The sequence below is a fragment of the Corticium candelabrum genome, chromosome 13, assembly GCF_963422355.1.
Source record: "Corticium candelabrum chromosome 13, ooCorCand1.1, whole genome shotgun sequence".
Classification (NCBI taxonomy): Eukaryota; Metazoa; Porifera; class Homoscleromorpha; order Homosclerophorida; family Plakinidae; genus Corticium; species Corticium candelabrum.
In genome coordinates, this window is record NC_085097.1 from 2027499 (window position 1) to 2041359 (window position 13861).

General features: G+C 45.4%; 1 protein-coding gene and 2 long non-coding RNA genes across 3 annotated transcripts; 2 read left to right on the forward strand and 1 right to left on the reverse strand.

The window, feature by feature from the left end:
* Positions 1-4920: 4920 nt before the first annotated feature.
* On the forward strand, positions 4921-6515 carry LOC134189278 (uncharacterized). The gene is made up of 3 exons (XR_009971473.1): positions 4921-5020; positions 5772-5879; positions 6193-6515. It is a non-coding gene; the product is annotated as an uncharacterized LOC134189278 (long non-coding RNA).
* A 4367-nt stretch (positions 6516-10882) lies between these two features.
* On the reverse strand, positions 10883-12409 carry LOC134188449 (nicotinamide N-methyltransferase-like). Its single transcript, XM_062656614.1, has 2 exons — positions 12318-12409; positions 10883-11742 (listed from the first exon to the last, which is right to left on the reverse strand). The coding sequence occupies exon 2, from the start codon at positions 11729-11731 to the stop codon at positions 10943-10945; it is 789 nt and encodes a 262-aa protein (XP_062512598.1). The 5' UTR covers positions 11732-11742; positions 12318-12409; the 3' UTR covers positions 10883-10942.
* Positions 12410-12470: 61 nt separating this feature from the next.
* On the forward strand, positions 12471-13079 carry LOC134188453 (uncharacterized). The gene is made up of 2 exons (XR_009971359.1): positions 12471-12556; positions 12618-13079. It is a non-coding gene; the product is annotated as an uncharacterized LOC134188453 (long non-coding RNA).
* The last annotated feature ends 782 nt before the right edge of the window (positions 13080-13861 follow it).

The window sequence follows — 13861 nt, forward strand, 5'->3', positions numbered from 1 at the left end:
CGCAAGTATTGTTGCACGTTACGCTAATAACTGGTTAAAAAACACAAAAGCATCGTTTACGCGTACAATCAAAATCAACGCGCAGGGGGCGGGCGCCCGAGCGCCTAAGTCTAATATCGGCCGAAACAAGGCTCTCTGGAAACTTCGAGGTGCCTGTTTATTTACTTATATATACATAGTGAGAGAGGTGGTGCTTGGATGCGGCGGAATCAACTCTGAAAGTTGTTCGCCGTTTGGGACAGAGTCCGGTCTGGGCAGCCCGGGACTCCCCAAGCACCATCCTTTAGCGCGCGTGAGGCTTTATGACCGGGCTCCGCCCCATCGTGAGCGCCGACCTTCCTCTCAGGCAGGTCGACAGGTACAGCAGTGTAAGTGCTCGATAGGAACGGGAAGCAGAACTCGAGGTCAAGGTAAGTAGTCAAATATTGCTTAACGAAGTTACACATAGTTGGCTCCGCCTTAACAGTACGAGCGATGAGTCATCGGCCGCAGGAGTGCACGGTAGGCAAGTCTTGTGTGTTTCCGCGCGTCATGCACAGACGGTAGTGGCGCGAGGTGTCTTCCCGCGAGTCATGCGCAGTACCATAGCACGTTTGCAGTTTGCGCGTGTGGACGTTCTTTCCATCCCTCCCACTCTTTTTCTTCTCTTGACTCTCCGTAGACGGCTATGCCGTTCTACGTGAAATATCGGGGTGGGGACAGAGTCCGGTCTTGGCAGCCCGGGACTCCCCAAGCACCAGCCGTTAGCGCGCGTGAAGCTCCATGACCGGGCTCCGCCCCCTCGTGAGCGCCGACCTCTCTCTCAGGCAGGTCGACAGGTACAGCCCTGTAAGTGCTCGAGAGGAACGGGAAGCAGAACTTGGGGTCACGGTAAGTAGTCAACCTACGTTAACCTAGGGTCAGTGTGAAAGCACCCATCTTGTTTCGATGACGTCAGCTCTAAGCCTTCAATTTCAGTACCAGATATCGCTCACTCTGGACTGTCTGCGGTCGCTTTAGACGTCAAAACAGCAAACAGCATCGAGTACGTTCGCATCCATTCAGTGCATCGCATTCAGTCGCCGTTGTGACACAAGCGCGCAACGCTAGACGTACGACGTCGAGCCTGCCGACGGCAACGTTTCCGCGGCCGCATTTAATTGTTGCTGTAGACATGCAGATTTCACAAACAGCAACGACTCGAGCTGTAGTCCTCCAGTTGTTTTCTACGCAAAACAAGAAAAGCTAATGAGATAGGATTGCACTGCTTGCATACCAGTCTGATCTTTAGTGAAGCGTTTAAGAAACCAAATCTGGTCTTTAGGTAACCGATTTCTGGCTACGCGGCACACAGCGACAGCAAAGGCTGTTCACCTACCCCATTTCGCCCGAAAGGATGACGCGGCGGAAAGGGGTCTGGCTACGCGAGACTAATATTTCTAACGTCAACGTCAACGTGAGCGTCAATATTGTAAGCTAGCTAAGCAAGCTGTTTCACAATATTGACACTGACGCTCAGCTGAGCGTCAACGTCAAAAGAGCTGCGCGCAATCAAGGCCGTCTGGTTTCAGCAGCCTCTTAGCTACGATACGGTTATGCTCTGGGCAGCCTGCTGCACGGGTTTCTTTGGTTTTCTGAGGGCGGGCGAATTCACCGTGTCATCATTGTCGGCCTTCGACCCTGCATCTTACCTCACACCTCAGAATATTACGAGCGACTCTCACGAGAACCCAACCCTTGTGCGTCTGCACTTCAAGCAGTCGAAGGCAGACCCTTCCGCCGCGGTGCTGATGTCTATCTTGGACGGAGCGCCAATGACATCTGCTCGGTATCATCCCTCTTGGCATACATGTCAGTCAGGAGCACTCGTTCGGGGCCGCTGTTTATCATCAGCGATGGCTGTCCTCTATCCCACGTCAGACTGGTGCAAGAGGTGCAGCGGTCGTTGTTGTCAGCAGGGCTAGATTGCTCAGAGTTTACTGGCCACATCTTCCGAATCGTGACGCCACTACTGCCAAGGCCCGTGGCATAGACGACTCTACCATCAGAGAGTTTGGACGGTGGAAAAGCAAGGCGTTGGAGGCGTACATAAAGTTGCCTGCCAGGTATCTTGCACGCTGTTCGACACAGTTAGCCTCTTAGTGTGTGTTATTACCGCTGTATACTTATAATACATCTAATGTAGAGAACACAAGCAGCCTGGCGTAAGGATGTAGGCTCTTTGTGCAGGCACCATCCGGGCGTTCGCTGGACACCCTTTTTTCTATGCATGCTTCCTGAGGGCTCCCTCCTCTTTGATAGCTGCTGTTTGTCCTGTGGGACAGTCACCCAACCGTTCGTGATCGGCAGACTTAGAGTACAGTCTCAAGTCTGGTTACCGCACCTGGACCAAAAGTTTGCTCAAAGAACAAACCTAGTTTGGGCCGGGATCCGGTCCTAAAAGTACGCGTTCCCTGAAACACAGAACCAGAAGCAAGTGGCGCATGCGCAGAGGCACGGGATCTCGACCCTCGCGCCACGGCCACACTTTCCGACCAGGCAGGTGCGGTGTTGTGCAGAAACATCTCAACGAGTGAAGGTAAGAAGTCAAGTACCTTCACATCCGTAAAACAGAAATCAGATTTGTGATCTTAGCGAATTAAGTCTAGTAGATCTACCATTGTTTTGACTCAGCGGAAACAGTCTTGCCAGACGTCTATCTAGCCTCTGGACATCGATGAGTTTCTGTTGGACGAACAACAATGTCTGCACATACTGTCGGTACAACCGACGTCAGTTGATATAATGAAAAATGATTTAATTTGTTATATTTGTGACTCTGAAAGTCTATGTTCTATGAAATACACAAGACAGAGATATTGCAGTGGCACAGTTCATCTAATCAGGTCACACCCACATTAACAACACATGCATGCAGTTAAATGTCGATGGGAATCTTCTCGTGCCGGCGTGCAGACACAATCACATATGCAGAGAAACATTTTCTTTCCCTAGAGCAAACGCGAAGAGCAAACGCGAAAAGCAAACGCGACAGGCAAACGCGAAAGGCAAACGTGAAAAACAAAGGCGAATGTCACACACAAATGCAAATGTCAGCGCAAATGTTTTCGCAGCGATGACACGCCCAGTGGCGTAACTAGGCATGAGGCAGTCGAGGCAGTTGCCTCGGTAAATAAAATGGGTGTGGCGTTGCAAAAAATTTTGCTAGATGTGTCAGTTAGAAGATAACAGAAAAGATCGGGCATTCTGCACGCGGTTACCGAACAGAAGAAGTCCTCTTTCACCACTGTTCTCGAACTTAGCTAGCGCACGTTCCCCGCACGTAAAACACTTGCCACACATGAGACTGAGAAACCTAGAGGTTACTTAATTAATTTATATAAACTTGCCTCGGTAAAATTTTAATGCTAGTTACGCCCTTGACGCCGTCTAGAGCTGCATTTACATTATGCAAACGCTTGAGCGTCGCCTCTGGTCACGTCAATTGTAAATCTAATGGTCGACGCGACGCGTCCAACTAGAGAAGAGAGTTGTATTATGAGCATCGAATTGGACATCGCGTCGAATGTATTACCTAGATTTTGACTAATCGCAACCAAGTAATGTTTAAGGGTGAAGGTAAAGACAACAGACCAATGGGTTGTCGTGTTTGTCATATCAGTTATCATTATTTCTCCTCAGGATCTGGTAACTGTTTCTTTCACCAGAATAGATGATGCACAAGATAAATCACTGATCGCAAAAGAGGTTAGTAATTGCATTAGCTGCACTATTGGACGAATTGTGGCATATGAGTGAGGGACTGGTAGGTGTTAACTGTTTGCCATTTTGCATTGTTGGGAGACTATGGCACTCATTGTCCTTGACCATCAAGCTGTTGCTTGACACAAAGGATATCTAGCAGAGGCGTAGGAGGCATGTTTGAAGTGGTTGGGCCTAACGTGCGCTAGAAGGCATGGTTGTGTCCCGTGACAAAGCACATCTAGCATGTGTTATTTTTAAACTATTCCGCAACAATTAATTAATCTATCTGCACATACCAAAATTCTTAGTCTGTGTTCTCACAAAGTGGTCATGGAAAACTATACTATCTACTTGGTTTTTGCTACTTACTCTAAAAAATATATTTAAAAATATTATATTTAATCATCTATACCTAAACCGGAAGATGTGGCCATCACCCAATGGTGAAAGTTCATTTTTACAAACACTGGTTGTGTGGGCCCAACAGGTCCAACCAGCTGACCCTCTCCTATGCTCTGCCCCTGCCTTGCTTTGGAAAAATGCGGCTGAGTGAGGAGTTAATGTGTATGAAGCAGGAGTGAGTCAATGATGCATATCATTAGTTGTTAACTTGTGTACTACTTTTGGCTCAGTAACAATGTTCCTCTGTACAGCAGGTATTTACTGATAACAGCCATTATCAGCCTAATGTCTACTTAATTAAATGCATCTATTAGTTCTGCATTTCTCTTTGTTGAAGCAGGAACGATGTATATTGTAGGAAACTGGGACAGTTTTATTTTGCAGAGTGTGATCGCACTCGCTCTTTGTACGCCTTAGTATTACAGATACAGTACAAGTGCATTCTGTGGTGGTCCCTATATCTGAATATACAGTGGAAGACTTTAGCAGCTCCTGCATTCATTGGGTTTCCAAAAGGAAACATATTTGATGTTACTTACTATGAGCACTACTGTGTGCAGTATAGTAGAGATGTGTGTTGGTCTCTATATTGTAGTAAGTTAAATGTCAGTTTGACTTGGTTTAATATATTAAACTTAATAATTGCCATTGCTTTTGTTTGACTGGGATTACTCTCACTCTTCACACGCAGTATCCACGAGGGCAATTTGTCACTCTCCTTTGATTTACAAAAATGCAGTTTATAACATAAAGGACTCATGTTGGATTGCACTTCTGAGCTGTTGCAAATGTAATTATTAAAATGTGATATTCTTGTGTTGTAGGTTCGATACAAATGTGCTGTGACTCACGATGCATTGGGGAATTCGGTTCCATGTGTTGTATTGAAAAGCTGGTATGTGATAGCACAAGCTGTGATGTAATGCAGTGTGTGTGTGTGTGTGTGTGTGTGTGTGTGTGTGTGTGTGTGTGTGTGTGTGTGTGTGTGTGTGTGTGTGTATGTGTATTTTACAAAATCTTTCAGCCAATCATTAGCCAAACTTAGTGAATGTCATTCCTGTTTTCTAAATCATTCAAATTGTCACTCTGTGGTAGCGGATCTCTATTTGCAGTGCCAGGATGGTCAGTGGGTAGTTGGAGCAGCACAAATGTGCATGAAAGTTAAATGTTAAATATCAAATCTTATAATGCAAAACTTAGAAATTGAAAATAAGAAAGTACTATTCTAAAATTAAATTAAAAATTAAGACTTAAAATTAGAAAACCAGAAAATTAGAATGACAAATTAGAATTGCAATGCAAGAATTTGAATGAGACGACTATACCCACTGACCCAGAACATTGACCGCATCAAAGTTTTTCCTGCCAAATGCACTGCTGTTGCAGACGAATCTCTTCACTTGTCTGACCAGTTGTTGACAGTCGCTATATCATATATAAGACATCTGTACATAGTGATTGTTTCTTCCACTGTAGTTAACTTTGGATGGTCAAGGTCATGTAGATAGCTGATTGTAATTGTTTAGTACACGTGGTTTGCATCCGAAACGAATATTGAGTAAATGACACACTTGTTTATCACAAATTTCATTATTTGGCTCCTTTACACATAATTTATTTGTGTATATGTTTGTGTTTGCTGTTAGTGGCAAGGTTGTGACGACACAATGCTTTGAACGTCTTATCAAGAAGGATATGCTTTGTCCAATTACAGGTCAGAAACTGAAGGACGATGATATCATTGCTTACAACGGGTGAGTGCAGTGTTTGTATGAGAGGTGTCTGGGCATGATAATATAAATTCTTGATAAAGTACATTAAGAGTCATACTAGCCAGCATGAGACAGACAGCAAATGGTTGTAGAAATTGATGGACAAACAGCAAAACAATGGATGTAAAGGTATATGAGAGACCAACATACCTAAGCAGACATGGATACTGTTTGGTTGGATAGGCATGCATTAATATTGACGAAGTCATATATCTTGATTAAAACAAATAGAAGTTGGACTAGTGAACTCAAACTCCTTTTTTGACGTATTGAGGTTCTTGTACTATTGATATAGGGAGGTACTGGCTACTCCAGTGTGAATGAACTGCAAGCGAAGACGTACAATCCTGTCATGATTGCATAGCAAGGCTACAGTCATCGAAGGCCTACACGGCAATCGTCATACAATACGTTTGCAACATATCACAAGGGAGTAGTCATACTTAAAGTATTGATCAACTTAAAGAACATAATCGGTCACGTGATATGTTTCTTTACATGTAAATGGCTAATCTGTTCCTTGAGCTTAGCTAACCTGTAATTTTAGTTTTGTAAAGTCTGATGTTGCTGCTGTAATTATACGTCATCACAAGAAGTAAACAAATGTTTGGTCTGTTTAGCAGCGAGCACATAATGCAATATTGGATTAAAACCTGTGTATTGTCTATTTTTGTTGATACTAATATTAACCGAATTTTGCAGCTACTTAATTAGTTTGACAGCCTTCCGAGACAGGTACCAGTATCTCAATGGATATGTCAACAATAATGCAACTAATCGCTAGACTAGAAAGGCAGAGTACAGAGTTGCTGAATAGTTATTTATGGCAATCAGTCACTGGCTAAGCTTTCTTAGTGTGCTTAATTAAGTTAACTAGTTGTACGGTATCCGTAGGCGCCTCGCGTTTGTGAGTCCGACGGAGTTTTCAGACCGTCTAATGAAACGCCGAGTCCTAGCTAGACAATACGTATTTGTTGAAACCCTAGCTGTCATGGAAGTAAACATGCAAACTTTCTAGTAGTTTAGATTACGTATATAGGCCTGGTATAGGTAGTCGTCGTTTTGCGATCGTGATCAAGACAGTTGAAACGTACAGTCTAGGTATGGACTCGGTTCCGTTGTAACGACAGTGGTATGGTATCTAGTGACATAGAAATTGATATCGGCAAACATTGACTATCAACAGTGTTAGATGCAGCATCGTACGTGTCAAGGATTGATGATACTGTAGTACGGGACGTGTGGATAGTTGACTGTAGGTGGCATTCAACTGTTGAAGGTGTTTCTTGGTTGTCATGTACACACGGTCCCTAGCTACAACACAAAAGGATGGGGCGACGGAAGTTCATGAAGCATTTTCGCCGTCGTTTCGTCATTTGCACGAATCGTTCATAGACTCATATGTAGTCGGACACGGAAACGATTTTTTAAGGTAGGTCCTAGCATAAAACGTGGTCGTGGGGAGGACAAATTTGAGATTTGTGTGTACACACACACGTGCGCACGCACACACACACACACACACACACACACACACACACACACACACACACACACACACACACACACACACACACACACACACACACATGCCAAAGCTCGATGGAGAGTCATATAGGACCACGCCCATTTCTGTTGTGCAACCCGGATTAGAAGCCTCGCTACGCTCGGCAAGTACACTCCTATCCACCTAAGTCTAAGACAATTGACAGCTTCGGCTTCATGACAATTTTAGCACAGAGGTAATTCCCGCGCACATCTGTCAGATGATCGTCGCCTACTGTAACCAGAGGCTCCGCCTCTAGGTAATTACCCGAGGCCTGGATATCCGGGCTATAAGGATACTGTAGTCTGGTGACAACCGACCGTACGTACGAACGTACGACCGTCTAGAGTATTCAATATGCCGAATTCAATTGCCAGTTTAATGGGATAGTGGCCATGCTAGAATTCCTAGATAGATATGTGCAATTCGGATTGGAAATGATAGTGCAATAGGGTATATTAATACATAGAAATTTATACTCGATTAGCTCAGCTGAAAATGAAGCTATTCCGACCAATAGACGAGACGCTGTAACGAACGTGCTCTCATCCTAGGGCTGTTTGTTCGCTCCTACGAGAATTTGGCCATCATGCAGGTCACCCATGCTGTACATGGTATTTAGTTGCTTTTCCTAATTAGAGGGTTTAGCACTTAGAAACACACACCTAATCTACACTTGCACGTGCATGTTTTCCCACCAACAACCAGGCGTCTAGAGATAGAGAGCGAAGGTGCTGGTAAGATTCAGGTGCCATGCGGTAGGTGTACCTGACTTGTAACATTTTGCTTGTTTCACGGTGTTTCTGCATCGTGGTTCTCAGTCTGACAGCTTGAATTTTCGGTGTGCGTGGCTGAGCGGTGTTGTTGCAGCTACAATCACTACTGTCATCTTCAACAGAAATTTGGCGCTCCATGGGAATTTGCGAAGTGGAACATACTGTCCATGACAGCGCGTCTGTTTGTCGGACGACGCGACTGACTTGTAAGTACGAGACGAGTTACAATGTAGCATCCTTTGTTTACACGCCTATGCATTGGTAACCCTAGCTGAGACCAGTGTGTTGGACTAAATACATCAGTATGCGAACATTATCACGTGACGAGATATGGTTACATACACCGGCCGATGGTTTAGCACTGTAGTGTTCTCTGGTCATGATGCCAAAACTAGCGCATTCTATCCCAATCGCGTTAACTCTAAACAACGCTCACACTGTTATCTTCGTTTTTGAAAACGCAGTAATAATTAAATTGTTATAATTAATTAATCCTACAAACCTATTATTATTCAACGTGCCAGTGAATGTGTCCAGTCCCCTTCTCACGATCGATCTTCATGTCAATTTGTCGAAATTGTATTTTACTTGCACATTGTCTGAGGTGGTCTCTAATGGTCTTAGGTTAGTGGTTATCGTGGCACAAGTTGGAGATTAAAAGTCTGTTCACATAATTCGCGGCCCGTGGAAAAATTTCTGAATCTCAGGACTCCGAGCAACTATAGGCATGAAATTTATACCATGTTCAAGAAGCACGCGAGGAGTTGAAGACAATGATGATTGGGTAACTACGATTGTAACTAGAAGCAATACGTTCGCAATGTAATGAGCCTGCCAAGCAGAAAGAATGTACTAACAAATTAGTTAGGTGATCGTGTATCCATCCGGCTATGTCAAAGCAAGGCGGTACCGGTTCTAAAGCCTGGTTCACAATATTGACGCTGACGCTGGAATAGAAATTACTGAATCCTATCCCAGCGTTAGTCAACATCAAAGGATGCCCCCTGCGTCAAGACGGTGGTTTAATTGTTTGATGTTGACGCTCCACTGAGCGTCAGTGTCAATATTGTGAAACAGCTTGCTTAGCTAGCTTACAATATTGACGCTGACGTGACGTTGACGTCAGAAATATTAGTCTCGCGTAGCCAGACCCCTTTCCGCCGCGTCATCCTTCCGGACGAAATGGGGTCTGGTGAACAGCCTTTGCTGTCGCTGTGTGCCGCGTAGCCAGAAATCGGCTATCTAAAGACCAGATTTGGTTTCTTAAACGCTTCACTAAAGACCAGACTGGTATGCAAGCAGTGCAATCCTATCTCATTAGCTTTTCTTGTTTTGTGTAGAAAACAACTCGAAGACTACAGCTCGAGTCGTTGCTGTTTGTGAAATCTGCATGTCTACAGCAACAATTAAATGCGGCCGCGGGAACGTTGACATCGGCAGGCTCGACGTCGTACGTCTAGCGGTGCGCGCTTGTGTCACAACGGCGACTGAATGCGATGCACTGAATGGATGCGAACGTACTCGATGCTGTTTGCTGTTTTGACGTCTAAAGCAACAGCGGACAGTCCAGAGTGAGCGATATGATCTGGTACTGAAATTGAAGGCTTAGAGCTGACGTCATCGAAACAAGATGAGTCGTCTTTCTGTGTTTGGGTAATCGTCTCACGTGTTTTGTGCATTCCTTTACATCGAGTACGTTCGCATTCAGTCTCCGTTGTGACACAAGCGCACAAACACTATGTACGACGTCGATCATGACAGATTGCGTAGGAGATGGAAGCCTATAGTCTGTCGTCAACGTTCCCGCGGCCGCGTTTAATTAATTGTTGCTGTAGACATGCAGAGAGCAACGACTCTAGCTGTAGTGTTCGAGTTGTTCTATACGAAACAAGAGAAGCTAACGAGATAGGATTGCACTGCTTCCATACCAGTCTGGTCTCTAATTAGTGAAGCGTCCAAGAAACCAAGTCCGGTCTTTAGATAGCCGATTTCTGGCTACGCGGCATACAGCGACATCAAAGACTGTTCACCAGACCCAATTTCGGCCGGAAGGATGAAGCGGCGGAAAGGGGTCTGGCCACGCGAGACTATAGAAATATTTGCGCGACGCGACGCGATGCACAGATCAGGTGGTCAGAAGCTCAAGTCCAGCGCGCATAAAGCTGTCAATTTACGTAACCGCCGCAACTCCGACGCCGGTCTCGGATCGTCGCGAAACGCGGTGGGTAGGTCGAGATCGCGAGTCCGAGACCAACGGTCGCGTCGGATTTTGCCTCGACCGCCTCCGACGGTCCGAAACGAGACTTTGGCGGCCTGAAATGAGATGCGCGGATGTCTTCGCGGAAGTGACGTCATCATCCACGAATAGATCATGACGTTTTAGGTGGGAAGAGTCTGAGATGGGAATGCTGGAAAATGCGCACTCTGAGACGAACAGTCGGATCGGATTGCTTGGCGGCTGAATTAACCTAAAATTAGATTGCTACGCGAATGTGTCTTCGCAGAGGTGCCGAGTATGCGGCTGTGACGTGTTTGAGATGCTCGGGAACGCCCACTTCCGTCTGTCCACATGTCTGTCTGTAACGCACCGATCGACATGACACCGGTCTCGCGGAAGGTGCGTCTTCTTTGCAGAAGTGACGTACAACAGTAGATTGCCAACGCTCAGATTGCCACCGCCCGTAGGGCAGGTAGTACTAGTAATATAACATAAATACATTGTACTAGCAAGGTTTCTTGGCTGCTAGAGTTATTCGCTTGGTTGTATCCGAGAGTTCAGTGCACGAGTCCTCTAGCAGGCTAACTTGATGAATTTCCAACCCACATTGTTTGATAGACTCCAGCAAGGCGTCTTTAGTCAGAAACAGGCTGCTAGAGAATATGCCATCACCTACTTTCTTCCGTCTTTCCTCCAACGCATCCGACAGCAGCAAATATCCTCCCGGTCGTAGCAGTTTGGATAATTTTACTAGGTTGCTTGTGTATTCATCCAGAGAGGCCGAACAACACAGACAGAAATGGACGGAAACGACGTCAAACTGAGGATTCTTGTCTTCTTCGAAGAGCTCGTGTGGTTGCCGGAAGTCGCACTTCACCAATCTCGTAATCAATTTTTTTAGACTTTCAGTCCTACGTAGACATTCTTCTGGGTCCCTTTTCTCTAGCTCCCCGACCACGTAACCAATGACGTCACTAAAATCCAACGCATCCGGCTGGCTCTCCTTCCAACGCCTGATCTCTTCGAGTGCTTGCGAATTGATGTCGGTAAAGACAATCTCTCTAGTGTAAGGAGCCGCACTGATGAGGCTGTAAATCGTAGGTCCACCACCGAACTCGAGAATCCTTGCGTCGTGAAGCTCGACCTCTGAGTAGAAGTCGTGAATAAACGATAAACGCTGTAAGAGATTTCGGATTGTTGCCGAGGAGAACGAGGCAGAACCGAGAGTGTAGTAGAGGCTGTGATACCTTCTCAAATGGAAGGTACACTCGTACGCGTTCGAGATGGCCGTCATCGGAACAGGATCTAGAAAGACAATGTAATTTAATAAATAAATAATGCATCACAGAAGGTATGCAAATTGGAACCTCATCACGTCCATTGGCGTGCGCCTACGGCCGGATTGCCAAGCACTTCCGGAGGAAATGGTCTTGAGCAGTTCTAAATTGTTCCACGAAGGCATCGATCTCTAGTGATCGAAGCTCCAACTCAGGACACTTGGACAGACAACAACGAAAGTGGCTAAGAGAATTTGGCCCGAATTAGGTAAGAAATGCTACTTAGTGAGGCAGTAATCTAACTGAATAGACAGAATCCGGTCCGACTTCGGTTCGCTTTGGTGCGAATACAGTGCGAAACAATACTTTGGTGTCAATTCGGTGCGAATACGTATAGCGGATGATGTGAATACGGTGAGAAGCATGACTTTTGTGCTAGACGTCTAGTTCGTCCAGAATATTTACGAATACTGTAGTAACTCAACTATTAGGACAAAGAAAGGCTACTTCGCGTTACTTTACAATCAGAGCCCCACGTTACCGGGAGGCCCGTATCACCGCGGTACCACTATACTACAAATACTAATGAAATGAACAAGCTACCTGAATGGTTGTATCCTTGCCGCGTCTAGGGCCCGCAGCAACAGCTATACACTCGTTGGAATGCAAAAACCTTTGTCACGTGTGGTCAGCATGGCTATCACTTGTTATCAGCAAGCCAATCACAATCAGACGTCATCATCTTTTTTAACAAGTGGAAAGTGTTGCACGTGGTGAGAAGATGAATTGAGTGAGGTCAAAGCCAGTTCGAAGCGACGACTTTGGGTGCGATGATGAAGCAGGTAACTTTGTACACGCGAAAGGTTTTGTCCGAGATCGTGTTCGTAAATGTTGATCGTCTAGTGCGTGGCAGCGTTTGTAGCGGATGAGCGACTTGCTGCTAAAGTTCTGTTTTCTTGCCTCAATAAGACAGAAGCAGCGAAGGACCGTATTGAATTAGCAAGAAATCTTCTTGATGTTCTAGTTAACAAAGAGGAGCAGGCTTCCTGCACTGCAAGCGGCAAGGTCTCCGGGGAGGATGCACTGGACATGCAGTCGCAAATTGAATGCGCTCAAACGTATGGTTATATGTGTTTGCACCAGGACCTCTAAGTTACTCTTTTAACTTCGTTTTGTTTTTTGCTTGATGAGATTTCCTCCAACGGCAGAAGAAAATGCTAAGACTGTATTGTCAAGATTAATTAACAAAGTCCTAGGTGACAAACGTCGATTCCAAGCGAGGAAATGACTGTTATACTAGTCATAGATCTGCAAGTGAGCTAGAGATAGAGGTATTTTGCAATACGGATGCTTTGATTGAACTAATTACAAGTGTGCTGCGTATAGTTTTCCCGTAAAGTGGGTTTAGTGAGAATTCGGTTCAAATTCGATACGAATTAGGTACGGGTTAGGTCGAAATCCGGTACGGAGGTTGTGCGAATTTGTTGTGAACTCCCTACGAACTCGGTAAGAATTTGGTGATACGCAACGGATGCGCTAAGTACAAGTGGCAAAAATACGCGGATGATTCGACTCGGATTTGCACGAAATTCTCATCACATTCGATAAGAATCCGTGCAGCGTTTGCACAGAATTTGTCCGGATTATGGGCACAGTCCTGATCGAATTCTCACCGAATTAATGTTATGTTTATCCACAGGGGAAGTAGTCAATGAGACGACTACTTTCAGTGGCGTAGGAAGATGTTCTCGAGCGGGGGAGGGGGGAGATGTACTGTGCGCGTACATGTCATCACGAGTACACCGTGTGAATCGTTCCAAAATATAAACAAAGATTCGTTACATGTAATTGCCAGCATTCTGTGACTCAGACCCCATCTAATTAATTAAGCCGGATTTACAATATGCGAACACTTGAGCGTCGCGTCGCGTAGTCTTGGCACGCGTCACACGACCATGCATTCACAATATGATTTCAGCGCGCCGTATACGTCGCTGCATGAAATTGTCACTTGCGCTGGCATAACTCTGCCGGAAATACCAGCTTGCTCAAAATTCATGTGTACGCGTTACTAAAAAAAAGTCCGCTCAAAGAATGGAGAGCCCGTGGGAAATGTGGTTTAATACCAGATAAGACATATAGGGCGA